The sequence below is a fragment of the Elephas maximus genome, chromosome 3 (genome assembly GCF_024166365.1).
Source record: "Elephas maximus indicus isolate mEleMax1 chromosome 3, mEleMax1 primary haplotype, whole genome shotgun sequence".
In the NCBI taxonomy this organism is placed as follows: domain Eukaryota; kingdom Metazoa; phylum Chordata; class Mammalia; order Proboscidea; family Elephantidae; genus Elephas; species Elephas maximus.
Genome location: NC_064821.1, coordinates 31,881,610 through 31,895,660, shown reverse-complemented (window position 1 = coordinate 31,895,660; position 14,051 = coordinate 31,881,610). Strand labels below are relative to the sequence as shown.

At 48.0% G+C, this 14,051-nt stretch overlaps 1 protein-coding gene across 1 annotated transcript in view; it reads left to right on the top strand.

Annotated features, from left to right (window-relative positions):
• CACNA1A (calcium voltage-gated channel subunit alpha1 A) overlaps positions 1–14,051 on the top strand; it is a 366,456-nt gene that overhangs the window by 299,046 nt on the left and 53,359 nt on the right. The window contains exons 25-27 of the mRNA XM_049877067.1: positions 236–295; positions 1,037–1,143; positions 10,266–10,365. Of these exons, the coding sequence (XP_049733024.1) occupies positions 236–295; positions 1,037–1,143; positions 10,266–10,365 (267 nt within the window). The remainder of the gene's footprint in view (positions 1–235; positions 296–1,036; positions 1,144–10,265; positions 10,366–14,051) is intronic.

The following is a 14,051-nucleotide window of genomic DNA, read 5'->3' as shown; positions in this document are numbered from 1 at the left end:
CTAGCACTTTGCTGCCATCTTCTGTAGAGCTCTAATCACAACATTATACATCTGTGATGCCTGTGAGACGGTGCACACCCTGCTCAACCTTACTGGGCAGCCATGTTGCCTCCTCCAGGTGAAGACTCTGCTCTTGGGGACTTTGCTGGCCACACAGTCCAGCGACACTGGGTTCACAGGAGCTCTGCTGGAGCAAGTCAGTGATCAGCTACCGCCTTGCTTTTCTCCCCTGCAGGTGCTGCGGTATTTTGACTACGTTTTTACAGGCGTCTTTACGTTTGAGATGGTGATCAAGGTGAGTGATCAAGATGAATAAGGTGAGGGCTTCAGGAGCTTCTGAGTACTCCAGAATGCCACCCTGGTGCAAGTAGCTCTCCTGGGGATTGGAAATGCCTGGTGTGTTCGAGGAGCAGCGAGGAGACCCGTGTGGCTGGAGCAGAATGAGCAATGGGGAGAGCAGGAGGAAATGAGGGCAGGGAGGGGACAGGGAAGGTCGTCCAGGGCTTGAGCTTTTACCCTCAGGCAGAGTGAGGTGGAAGCCACAGAGGGCTCTGAGAAGAGGAAGGAATTGGCCTGACTCAGGTGCGCACAGGCGCCCCCTAATGGCCTTTTGAGGGAACTGACTGGGGGAGGGGGGTGGAGGCGGGGACCAGGGAGGAGACTTTGCTGGTCCAGGTGAGAGATGATGGGGTGGGGCCTGGCGGGGCGGGGGGGGGGGGGAGTAGGCGGAGTCTTAGAAAATTTGGAAGACAGAGGCTACAAGGTTATCTGAAGGATCAGGGAGGAGTGTAAGCGAAAGAGGAGTCAAAGCTGGCCTCAAGGTTTGGGCCTAGGGCACTTGGCAAGTCAGAGCTGCCTTTCAGGAGATCGAGTCGGATGCTCCTCACTACGTCCGGTCCTGGGTCGCAGTGCCATCCCTGGAGGATGAACGGTTCCATCCAATACCCCCCCAAACCCCTTCCCCAAGGCTAGAAGGGAGGGTGCAACTCTGTGGGATGGGAGTGAGGCGTCCGAGCGCCCTTTTCTCCCCCCACAGATGATCGACCTGGGGCTCGTCCTGCACCAGGGCGCCTACTTCCGCGACCTGTGGAACATTCTCGACTTCATTGTGGTCAGTGGGGCCCTGGTGGCCTTTGCCTTCACGTAAGTCTCCTCGAGATGCTGCCACTTGCCTCTGCGCCCCCCACTCCCAGCCTGGGGCCACCTTTGGGTCAGAGGATGTGTTGTCAGAACGCAGAGCTGGGGCAATGACTCCAGGCAGCGGGAGGCTCAGCATGCCACCAGGAAGAGCTTCGACTGGCTTTTTGCATGATGTCAACATGGAGGGAGAAGGAGAAGGGCCCCACCTTCTACCTCCTCCCACAGCAACAGGCCTCAGCCTCGTCACCGGTCTCGTGCTGTGCTGCTTGCGTAGACTAGCCTCACTGGGACATCTCATCCCCGTCTGCTAGGCGGCCCCACAAACCGCTGTCTCTTTGGGGAGCCCCTAAAAAGACAATCAGGAAACAAATGTGCATGAGAATTCCGATCCCAGCCTGTGCCTGAAGGCCCCGTAGTTGTAGCCCTGGTGACCCCCGTGTGTCTTTCACTTCTCCTGGCACCCCAGGACACTGCCCTCCGAAAGACCGAGTATCGTTGCATCTCCAAGATGGCGCCTGAGTCTGGGCGGCCGTGGGCCCTTAGGGCCCTAGCAGCGAAGTTAGCATGCATTACCCAAGTCGTAGGCATTTGGGTAGGGTAAAAAGACTGAATAAACCCCTAATCCAGAAGTATCTTCTTGGGGACCCTGTCTGTGCCCACCACATTGGATCATTCCCAGAAAGGAAGGTCTCAAAGGGATTCTGGCCCTCATCTTTCTCTTAGTGAGAAATCAAGAGCATTCTCTGTGGCTTTGCCTCCTGACACCCTTCTCAGCAGTCTTGGGTTGGGGGCGGGCAGGAGTCCTTGAATGGCCTCCTTGACCAAAGAATGAGGGCTTGGCTTGTCAGGAGGACCAGAGTGGTGGCTCATTTCCGATCAAAGGGCCAAAGTGGGCTGCTCTCGGATTCGTCCTTGGAATTATAATAAGGACAAGATTCTTTAGAAGAACAAGAAATATCTAGAGTTTCTGGGTACCTTGGGCCTGGAGGAGATAATACTGTGAGGGTCAGGAAGCTGATTGTTTGACCCTGGCCAGCTTTCCCTGTCTCTATCTTTTGCTTTCTTCTCTATCTCTGCTCTCTTTCTTTCCACCTTCTCTTCTTTTCTTTCTCTGTCCCTCTTCTCTCTCTCTTTCTGTCTCTTCCTCTGCCACCTCCTCCTTCACCCTCTTTTTAAATTAGAGAAATCCAAGCGATCAGGTTAAAAGGGGGGGGCAAAAATTGGAATATGTCATCACTATTTTTTAAGATGTTCTGTAGGTAAAAAATTAAAACAAAGTAAAATCCAAACAGCAAATTAAGGAGGAAAGATTGCCACAATTAAGACAAGGAGTTGATGGTCTTAATATATAAAAAGTATTAACAAATCAATAAGAAAGCACTTAACTTCCATAAGTAATGGGCGAAGGATTCAGACAGATATTCCACAGAATACTGACAACTAATAAAAATGAAAACCAAAACTAGCCTCATTGGAATTAAGAGAAATGTAAAATAAAAACACAGTACAATTTGCTTACTGTCAAATTAACAGTTTTTTTCCAAAAAAAAAAAAAACTTTTTTTAAGACAATTCATGGCGTATATAAAAATATAACGGATTAGGCCCCTTTCTCTCTCCAACAGCTAGTTGAGCTGCTCCTACAAGGTGTTAGTAGGCACCATGCTGGGCACTGAGAAAGTTTAAATTCCAGAAAGCTATCTTTTTTTTATCAGAACGTGGACCACCCTCTGCCATGAGTGAATCTGTCTCCTAAGGAAATAACCTTCAGATGTTTCTCTGTCTCTATCTGTGTCTATCTGTCTCTCCCCCCTTCCCTCCTCCTCTCCTGTTTCCCTCTGCCTCTTTCTCCTCTTTCCCTCTCTTTTCTTCTCCTCCTTTCCCCTTCCCCTCTTTTCTATCTGTTCTCTGTGTTTGTCACCCCCTCTGTTTCACTTTATCCCTCTGTGGATATGTGCTGTGTGCTCTTTGTCTCGGGTTTGTTCTCTTTCTTTCTCTCATCTCACCCTCTCTTTTTCACTTTCTTTCTTCCGTCTTTATTTTTTATCTCATTCTTTGATCAGGGAGGCCATTCAAGGACCACTCGTCCGCCCAGATCTGTCTCTCTCTTTCTCTCTCTCTCCTTTCTCTCCCTCTCTCACTGTCTCTTTATCTCTGGGCATGTCTCTCTCTCCCTCCCTTTTTCTACCTTTTTCTCTCTCTTCCTTATTTTCTATTTATCATTTTCTATGCTTTTCTGTTTTTCTTTATCCCCATTCTCTCTATGTGTGTGTGTCTCTCTGTCCTTCTGTCTCTCGCTGTCACGCTCTCTCTCCCTCTTGCTTGCTCTCACTCCCCCTCTCGCTCTCTCTCTCCCTCCTTCTTCCCTCTCCCCCTCCCCACACACTGGCCTGTGTATTTTGGGGATGTAGCCTGACCACCTGCCTCATCTGAGCCCTGGGAATCCGGCTCAGTGTGGCTTGGAGCAGGCAGGCATGGAGGGGGGGCGGGTTCTGGCGGAATGGTCTTCAGACCCAGGCATAGCTCAGGGTAGGGAGGGCAAGTGCAGGAAGGGACCCTCCCACCCTTCCTCAGGCAGGGTCTGCCCAGCAACCGCCAAGTCTCCCAAGGCTGAGGAGGTGGCAGCTGGGGGTTGACCGCCATCAGTCACAATCCTCCATCCACACATAGCCCCTGTGCCCTGGGTTTTGCCGTCCATGGACCCCCTCAGCAGGCACAGCGGGGATGGCACAGCAGGCTTGATGTCTGACCTGGTCACTCACCCTCCCCTGAGGATAAGGCCCAGGCCACAGGGCCGGCAGGCTCCACTGCCATCTCCTCCCCCAACTTTGGCTTACAATTTGGGAGGGCGGTGGCCTATAAAAGACCCAAAGAACAAGCCTTTCACCATTGAATTTTTGCTGTGATGGGCCATGGTTTAAAATTACCCCCTTTCTAGGCTTTCTGGAGTTACAATTAAGCTCTGCTTTAAGCAAACCTAATCTTAAAAAAAAAAAAAGAAAGAAACCACCCAAGATCAATTAGGGGAATGAGTCTTCATTTTACATGGAAATCTGCCACAGGGAGCTGATTGCTTGAGTGTTTGCATTTTCTTTTTAAATATGAAGTTATGCAAGGACGTTAAAAATTAGCCTACAACTCTCAGATGTGTGTGTTCGCTGGGAGAGTCAGTCCTTTAGACAGATTTCATGAAGTCAGTACAGCATAGAGCCACCTGTGCCCTTGAAAATCCCTGTTCGAAATGACTTTATTTTTCTATGCAAGGAAAAGGAGCCCTGTGGTACAGTGGTTAAGCACTCGGCTGCTAACCAAGCAGTCGGCAGTTCAAACCCACTATCCACTCTGAGGGAGAAAAGACCTAGTGATCTCCTCCTGTAAAAATTTCAACCTATAAAATTCCATGGGGCAGTTCTACTCTGTCCTACAGAGTCACTGTCAAAATCAACTTGACAGCAAATGAGAACATGCAGGGAAAGTGTTGGCAAGGGATTTAAGGCCATCCTGTGAGCCCCTGAGGGAGGCATGAGGTTTTGCCAGTGAGATCCAGGCTGGTACAGAGACTCTTGTAGGATTTCAGAAGAGCTGAGCACTGTGGGTCAGCCAGGGGACATCTTTATATAACTAGTGAAGGGATAGCAGGGGAAACCTTGAGACCCCAGTATGTCATGCCCTCCCCAGCTCACTGCTCAGAGTCCATCTGGTGCTGCTGCCTTCCCCCAGGGAAGAGCTGCAGCCCAGCATAGCTGGCAGAGCACCTTGATCAAGCCACTCCTGCATGCTCAAGGACTGAACTGCCAGGAAGCCAGAGAAGGAGTCCTCAAGCTGCTACATTTTTCTCCAGAAAAGCTTCCAAATCCTTCCTCTGGCTGTAGGTTTCTCGCCTCTCCTGCCTGAGAAGTTCTCTCCCAGTCTAAGGACTTTGTTCATGATCTTTCCTTGTGAGAGGTGGTGGGCATGGGGCTGCCCCAAGGTCTTAGCCTGAGAGCCCATCCCCAGAGCCCTTTGCTTCTTTCCTTTCCGATCTTTTAACTTGCTTTGTCTGTCGTGTGTGCCGGTCTCCCCACAGACAAGACTGAGAACACCAACAGGTGTTAGATTCGCCTTATAATTGTTCTAGGAAAGTGCTCCCCCAAGTCTGTCTGGTTTCTCTTTAGATGTTCAAGTCCTTCAAACTCTGTGTTCTCAGTTTCTCCAGTAAAATAGAAGAATGTAACTTGATAAGTTAACAGCATCATTTTATTTAATCTGCACACCAAACCCACAAGGGCAGTTCTTTTATCATCCCCATGTTGCAGATGGGGAAACTGAGGCTCGAAGGGATTGCGGAAGGAGGTGAGTCCAGCAAGACCACTGCGCTGGATCCAGCTGTCAGAGTCAGGGGTGCTACCCTTCTCCCACAGCCCTGGGCACAGAGGCTTTCCCAAGTCAGCAGGATGAGACTGGACAGCCCATCGGGGCTGAATTCCCTGAGGCCCTGGCAGGGCCCCCTGATCCTGGGAACACGGGACTGTTTCCTGGAAACTGGGCCCTGGATCCCCACTGGAATCCAAGGCTGTTCCCTTCCTGGTTGAAAGGAATCTTGCTATCCAGCCTTTCAGGTTTGAGGCAAGAATTCCACGCCCAGTACTGTGATCACAGCCCCTCTCGGATAGGGGAAAACTCTCCCTGTGGCCCTCCACAGGATTGTGTTGAAGCTCTCCCAATGGTTTCCACCCTTCCTGCACCTCTCCCAAGTATCTGTATGTGTGTCCTGCTCCGTCCACTGACTGTGTCCCATGTCCATGGCAACCACCATCAACATACCATCTTATGAGCCATCATACATGATATCACGCTCTGTGCCCATGCCAACACCATCAACATACCATCTTATGAGTCATCCTACATGATATCACGCTCTGTGCCCGTGCGTCAGGGCAGCCAACTGACATTTCTCAGCAGCTGGCAGATCGTGATCCTGCCCTCACTGCCAAGAGTCCATCTGGTACTGCCACTCCTCCCCCAGGGCAGGACTGCAGGCCCAGCACAGCTGGCAAAACACCTTGATCAAGCTGCTTCTACGTGCTCAGGAACTAAATTGCCAGGAAGCCAGAGAAGGAACCCTCAAGCTACTACTTTTGTCTCACCATCCTCAAAACAGCCCCTGCCCCTAAAGGCATTTTTTGGTGTGTGTGATTAAATGGAAGGAAGCTTAGAGTGCAAGTGACATGCCCCTGGGTTTGAATATCGGTCTGCCACTTCCTGGCTGTGTGTCCTTGGGCAAGTTTCTCGCCCTTCCTGGGCCTCAGCTCCCTCATCTGGAAAATAGGCAAATTGTACCACCTTCCCACAGGCAAATGCAGTAACATTCAGAAGACTCACATATTACACCCGAAGTCAGCAGGTTAGGCAGAAGTCACTGTTGTTGTTGTTAGGTGCCATCAAGTAAGTTCCAGCTGATAGTGACCTTATGTACAACAGGACAAAACACTGCCCAAACCACTACTGATCCAGAAATCACTAAGCATCACCACAGTCCAGTGTGTGCTAATTCCTAGATACACTGAACTTGGAGAACCACAAGGCTAGACCAAAGGAACAGAGAGTGGGATCCAATGGGAATATCTTTAGACATTTAAGCCATTGTGTCTTTGAAAAACTATCACTAACTGGAAAGTGGGGGGATGTGGAAGAGTTGATGACCCTATCAACTTTTACCACCTGCTTGGCAGTAGGGCTTCTACCATTCTGATGGCTGTCGGTCCTTTCTAGCCTTGATGTCTGGCCATGATGAGACCCAGCATGAGTTAAAGATGAGTCAGGCAAGGGACCACTGGAGACACCTTGGAGGCTACCAAGTGCTGAGAGCTTTCTCCAGCCCCCCCCCCCATTTTTTTCAGAGGTTTCCACCCAGTTCCATCCCAAATTGGAAGTGTTTGCCAACCCCTCCCCCATAATTTAAAGCGGAGCCAAAGCCCTGGCTACCATTTAGCAACCATCAGAATCCTCCAGCCCTGTTTTACAGATGAGAGTAATAAGGGGCAGAACCAAGATTCAAGCCCAGGTCCTCCCAATGCCAAAGCCCATAACCTATAAGACATTCTAGAACTTTCCAACACCAGAACCTCTGGAGGAAAGGCTTTCTCCAACTCTTGGCAGTGAGTTTCAGCGGCAAATTTGTCTTTGGAAAATGACAACTTTCTGGCTGTCCTGCTACTTGGAAATTTGGCTTTCTTGGTGCTGTCGGGCAGCGCCAGGGGCCTGCCAAGGGTGGGGGTCTGAGCAGGGGGCTTCCAGATGGAAGGATGGACTTCAGCCAGAGCCTGAGCCCGGGCAGGGCAGGGGATGCTCAGGTGTGCGTGTGTGTATGTGTGTGTTCTGTGTTCTTTCTTCTGAGGCCGCTTACGATCTGTCTCTCCCTCCGACGCCACCTCACCCAGGAGCAGTACACGGTAAAGTCTCTCTGTCTCTCTCTCTTGTTCCGTCTCTCGTTCTCTCAGTCTCCATGCCCTGGTGCAGGTGTGTTGGCGCTGGGCCTGTTTCATGGCCTTCTGTCCCTGCTGTGGTCCTATTGCTGGGAGTGACCAGAGCCCTCTCAACCTGCTCCAAGGGGAAGAGGATCCCCAAGGGATCTTGTCACTGCCTCCCCATTAGCTGAGCCCTTGGAAGAGAACAGAAAGGGCAGGGGGTGTCCTCCCCAGGGTCTGATTTCAATAGGGCAGACGAGCTGAGGTGAGGGCAGTTATCAGAGGAGTGAGTCTCAGCCTCCTAGAGGGAAGAAGCACTAGAAGTCAAGCAGCCGGGACTTGGCGCTCAGAGGAGGGCATGTAGGAGCATGTGCACCCTCGGCAAAGTGGTGCACACGTCCAGTGGTTTTCTGGGAGAGCATCTATACTCTCCTCGGTGCCTCAGCAAATAGGATCATCTCTCAGCCTTTCCAGGATGGGAAGGAGAAGCCTCAGGCTGTGGAAGGAAACGTTTTCTGATCAGTGGCTGTGCCCCGCCCTGGGGGTGTTGCCAAACGCAAGCTGGCACACTCAGATCCTACCAGTTCCTCGTGCAACCTGGATGTCCACTTGCTTGACACGTTTTCTAGCAACACGTATTTGAAATTTAAATTTCTTTTTGGAAGAAACTTCATATCATCTCAAGCTGAGATGGAACGCAAGTGCCAAAGAACAATACAAGAGAAACTGAGCGATGTGGTTTGTCTTCAAACTGGGCTGTTTTGTGAAAGGGGGAAATTAGCAAGTGTTGGTAAGGCGTTAAAGACCTACCCACACCTCCCAGAGACTTTCTCTCTGACAAAGCAGAGGCCTGAAAGACACTTGAAGAAGAAATGACATTTTCCCTGTGTGATCCAGTTCTTTAGTTCTGTGTCCCCTGGTGACCACTTTGGGGGCACAACCTTAAGATAATGACAATGGCTCTGGCTTAAAAAAAAAAAAAAAAAATGTTCAGACAACTGAATCCTGCAGCATGCCTGTGCCTGGCAGGATATATATATATACTTTTTTTTTTTTTTTAAGTCCAGTTCTCCTCTTTATTCCTTGGAAAAGAGAGAGAAGGGAACCCTTGAAAAGCAGATGGCATGAAGAAGAATGCTTTTGCACCCAGACACCTGGATTCCGTGGTGGGGGTCTCTGGGCAGCTTGGCTCATGCCCAGGAGATTATCTGCAGGGAGATGTTTGCTAGGAGACCCCAGAGGACTCGGGCCTGGATTCACTCACACAGGCCCAAGTTCGATGTGAGACAAGAAATAAGATTAAAGGGAAAATGAACATGTAAAAGAATATGTCACAGTTTAAGCCTTTGAGGAGTTTTCTGTCCAAAGCTGGAAGGCAAAGGCAGAAACAAAGATGATTCCAAAGCAGCAATCGAGCCTGGCAGGGCCCAGGGGATTGGCAGGCAGGGAAGACTGTTGGATAAAGAGACATTTAATTTGGGCCTTGAAGGCCAGGTAGTTCTGTGAATGGAGCTGGGGAGGGCATTTCTACCAGTGGGAACAATATCTGCAAAAGCAGACAGAGTCAAATGAGTGTGGCTGGGGCTTGGGGTGCGGCAATAATTGAGAATGGACAGGTAAGTTGGGTTAGATTTTGAAGAGCCTCGAATGCCATTTGCTCTTGTTCTTTTAGGAATTAGATGCACTGAAATGATTTTGAGCAGGAGAGTGACATGACCAATGGCATTGGCCACTGTGTGCAGGAAAGAGACAGGGAGGGGGAGAAAGTTGGGAGATGGGTGGTAGAGGTCTAACCTAAGGTGGTGACCATGGACAGATGGTGGTGCTGTTAGGGGAGCGACCTAGTGGGGATACGGCCTGAACATGACTCTCAGGTTTCGCCTTTGGTCAACTGGGCAGTTGGTGAATTCCTATAACCACAAGCATGTTGATGGCCATGCCTGAAACCCTCCTTCTATTTGGGAGAACTGAATCGTGGCTGGCCTAGGGTGTCATGGTGGCCCTGGGATCTGCATTGGTAAGTTCAGGCCAGATGGACCCAGGACTGAGCCTCCAAGTAGCTCTCTGACAAAGATGGGCTAAGACCCCTTGGAAGAATGAGGCAGTGGTTCAGTCTGCACTTGATAATCGGGTTCTTTCCTCCCCTGTGGGCTTGGGGAATGTCGGGGAAGGAGGCCTTGGTTTAAGGGACACTTTAAACATCATCTTGAATCCTGTTGGAGGGGGAGATATCCCATTTTCTAAGAGCCCATGAAGACCACCTCCAAAGGCAGCACACAGGGCACTCCCAAACTCTAAACCAAGAGCTATTCTGAAAATAGCTGTGTAGGGGCTGGGGAGGGGGCGGCAAGCACCCTTTTGCTGGGTTTGAGGCCACTGTATGCAGCTGTTCAGGCCCAACCAGGTGGCAGAGGGCCCTGCAGTTCCAGGCTCATGTCTTCTAGCTCTCATCCTATAAACCCTGAGACCAGAACCACAGAAAGCCATCTGGTCACTAGCTCCCAAGCCTAAAATTAGCAGGTGACTTGGACCGCTCTTCTCCAGGAAGGGCAGGGCCACGCCAGGTTCCCAGATGTGTAAGCCTAGGAGGATGGTGTCGTGTGGAGCTGTGGGCCCCCCACCACTCAGCCTGACCTCGCTCCATCTCTCCCCTTCTCCCCACCCTACCGTCCCTCTACAGTGGCAACAGCAAAGGAAAGGACATCAACACGATTAAATCCCTCCGAGTCCTCCGGGTGCTACGACCTCTTAAAACCATCAAGCGGTTGCCAAAGCTCAAGGTGAGACTGGGGGCATGGAGGACCTGTCAGGGTTGCCGTGTACAGTGGAGCAGGTAGCACACTGTTCGAGGATGCTACATTGGGGGGCGAGGGCAGTACTAATAGCATCACAGACATCATCATATATGTTGTTATTGTTGTTAGGTGCCATCCAATCAGTTCTGACTCATAGAGACCCAGTGTACAACAGAGCGAAACTGCCAGGTCCTGCACCATCCTCATAATCATTGCTATGTTTGAGCCCATTGTTGCAGCCACTGTGTCAGGCCAGCTCGCCGAGAGTCATCCTCTTTTTCACTGATCCTCTACTTTTTACCAAACAACGATGTACTTCTCCAGGAACTAGTCCCTCCAGATAACATGTCCAAAGTATGTAAGACGACGTCTTGCCATGCTCACTTCTAAGGAGTATTCTGGCCGTACTTCTTCCAAGACAGGTTTGTTCCTTCTTCTGGCAGTCCATGGCATATTCAGTATTCTTCACCAACACCACAATTCAAATGCATCTATTCTTCTTTGGTCTTCCGTATTTCTTGCCCAGTTTTCACATGCACGTGAGGTGATTGAAAATATCATGGCTTGAGTCAGGCACACATTCGTCCTCACAGTGATCTCTTTGCTTCTTAACATTTGGAAGAGGTCTTTTGTAGCAGATTTGCCCAGTGCAATACATCAATTGATTTCCTGTTGCTGCTTCCATGGACACTGATTGTGGATCCAAGTAAAAATGAAACCATTGACAACTCAATATTTTCTCCATTTATCATGTTTTTTTTTTTTTTTTTTTTATCATGATGTTGCTTATTGGTCTATTTGTGAGGTTGTGTTTTGTTTTTTTTTATGATGAGGTGGAATCCCTACTGAAGGCTGTAATCTTTGATCTTTATCAGTAAGTGCTTCAAGTCTCTTCGCTTTCAGCAAACAAAGTTGTATCATCTGCATATCGCAGGTTGTTAATGAGTCTTCCTCCAGTCCTGATGCCACATTCTTCTTCATATAGCCTAGCTTCTCAGATTATTTGCTCAGCATACAGATTGAATAAATATGGTGGAAGGATACAACCCTGATGCACATTCTCCTGATTTGAAACCACAAAGTATCCCCTTGTTCTGTTCGAATGACTGCCTCTTGGTCTATATACAGGTTCCACATGAGTACAGTTCAGTGTTCTGTAATTCTCATTCTTTGCAATGTTATCTATCATTTTTATGATCCACACAGTCGAATGCCTTTGCATAGTCAATAAAACATAAGTAAACATCTTTCTGGTATTCTCTGCTTTCAGCCGGGATCCATCTGACATCCCTCATTCTACATCCTCTTCTGAACCTGGCTTGAATTTCTGGCAATTCCCTGTCAATGTACTGCTGCAACATTTTTGAGTTATCTTCAGCAAAAATTTTTTTGCATGTGATATTAATGATATTGTTTGATAATTTCCACATTCTGTTGGATTACCTTTCTTTGGAATGGGCACAAATTTGGATCTCTTCATCAGTTGGCCAAGTAGCTGTCTTCCAAATCTCTTGGCATAGATAAGTGAGGGCTTCCAGTGTTGCATCCGTTTGTTGAAACGTCTCAGTTGGTATCCTATTAATTCCTGGAGCCTTGTTTTTCAACAATGCCTTCAGTGAAGCTTAGACTTCTTTCTTTAGTACCATCAGTTCTGGATCATATTCTGCCTCCCAAATTGGTTGAACACTGACATTCTTTTTAGTATAGTGACTCTGTGTATTCCTACTTTTGATGCTTCCTGCATTGTTCAATATTTTGCCCATAGAAACCTTCAGTACTGCAACTCAAGGCTTGAATTTTTTCTTCGGTTCTTTCGGCTTAAGAAATGCCATGTGTGTCCTCCCCTTTTGGTTCTCTAACTCCAGATCTTTGCACATTTCATTGTAATAGTTTACCTTGTCTTTTTGAGCTGCCCTTTCTTCCATTCACTTTAGCTACTCTACATTCAAGAGCAAGTTTCAGAGTCTCTTCTGACATCCATTTTGGTCTTTTCTTTCTTTCTTGTCTTTTTAATGACCTCTTGCTTTCCTCATATATGATGTCCACAACTTGCCTGGTCTTCGGTCATTAGTGTTCAATGCATCAAACCTATTCTTGAGATGGCCTCTAAATTCAGCTGGGATATACTCAAGGTCATACTTTGGCTTTCATAGACTTGTTTTAATTTTCTTGAGTTTCAGCTTGAACTTGTATATGAGCAGTTGATGGTCTGTTCCGCAGTCGGCCTCTGGCCTTGTTTTGACTGATGATATTGAACTTTTCCATTGTCTCTTGCCGCAGATGTAGTTGATTTGATTCCTGTGTATTTCATCCGGCAAAGTCCACATGTGTATTCACCGTTTATGTTGTTGAAAAAAAGTATTTCCAGTGAATAGGTCAATGGCCTTGCAAAATTCTACCATTCGATTGCTGGCATCATTTCTATCACCAAGGCCATATTTTCAAACTACTGATCCTTCTTCCTTGTTTCCAACTTTTGCATTCCAATCACCAGTAATTATCAATGCATCTTGATTGAATGTTTGATCGATTTCAGACTGCAGAAGTTGGTAAAAATGTTCAATTTCTTCATATTTGGCATTTGTGGCTGGTGCATAAATTTAAATGATAGTCATATTAACTTCTTCTTTGTAGGCATATGAATATTGTCCTATCACTGACAGCACTGTGCTCCAGGAGAGATCTTGAGATGTTCTCTTTGACAAAGAACGTAATGCCATTCATTCCTCTTCAATTTGTCATTCCCAGCATAGTAGACCATATGATTGTCTGATTCAAAATGGCCAATACCAGTCCATTTCAGCTCACTAAGGCCTAGGATATCTGTCTTCGAGCATTCCATTTCATGCTTGACAACAGCAACTTTCTTAGGTTCATACTTTGTACATTCCACATTCTGATTATTAATGGATGTTTGCAGCTGTTTTCTTGTTTTAAGTCAGGCTACATCATCAGCACATGAAAATCTCAAAAGCTTTACTCCATCCACATCATTAAGGTTGACTCTACTTTGAGGGAGCAGCTCTTCCCCAGCCGTATTTTGAGTGCCTTCTAACCTGAGGAACTCATCTTCCAGCACTATATCAATGTTCCACTACTATTCACAAGTTTTCACTGGCCAGTTTTTTTAGAAGTAGATGAACAGTTCCTTCTTCTTAGTCTGTCTTAGTCTGGAAGCTCTGCTGAAACCTGTCCACCATGGAAGACCCTGCTGTTACTTGAAACACCAGCAGCATAACTTCCAGCTTCACAGCGACATTCAGACCACCACAGCATGACAAACTGACAAGTGGTGGCATCATATGTGGAACAAAAAAAAAACCAAACCCACTGTCGTCTAGTCGATTCCAACTCATAGCGACCCTAAAGGACAGAGTAGAACTGCCCCATAGAGTTTCCAAGGAGCGCCTGGCGGATTCGAACTGCCAACCCTTTGGTTAGCCCCTGTAGCACTTAACCACTACGCCACCAGGGTTTCCATCATATGTGGGTATATTTATTATTACAACTTTCCAGCAGATGGCAGTAAAGTCAGTGGCTCCAACAAAATCTGTATTTGTGACAGTTTTGCATTAAATGAAAAGTCTGGAGCTCAGGACTCCATGAAGGTGTTGTGTGGCTAAAACAGGGTGTAAAGCTCACCTGGGAAAGAGGACCAACCTTTGACAGGT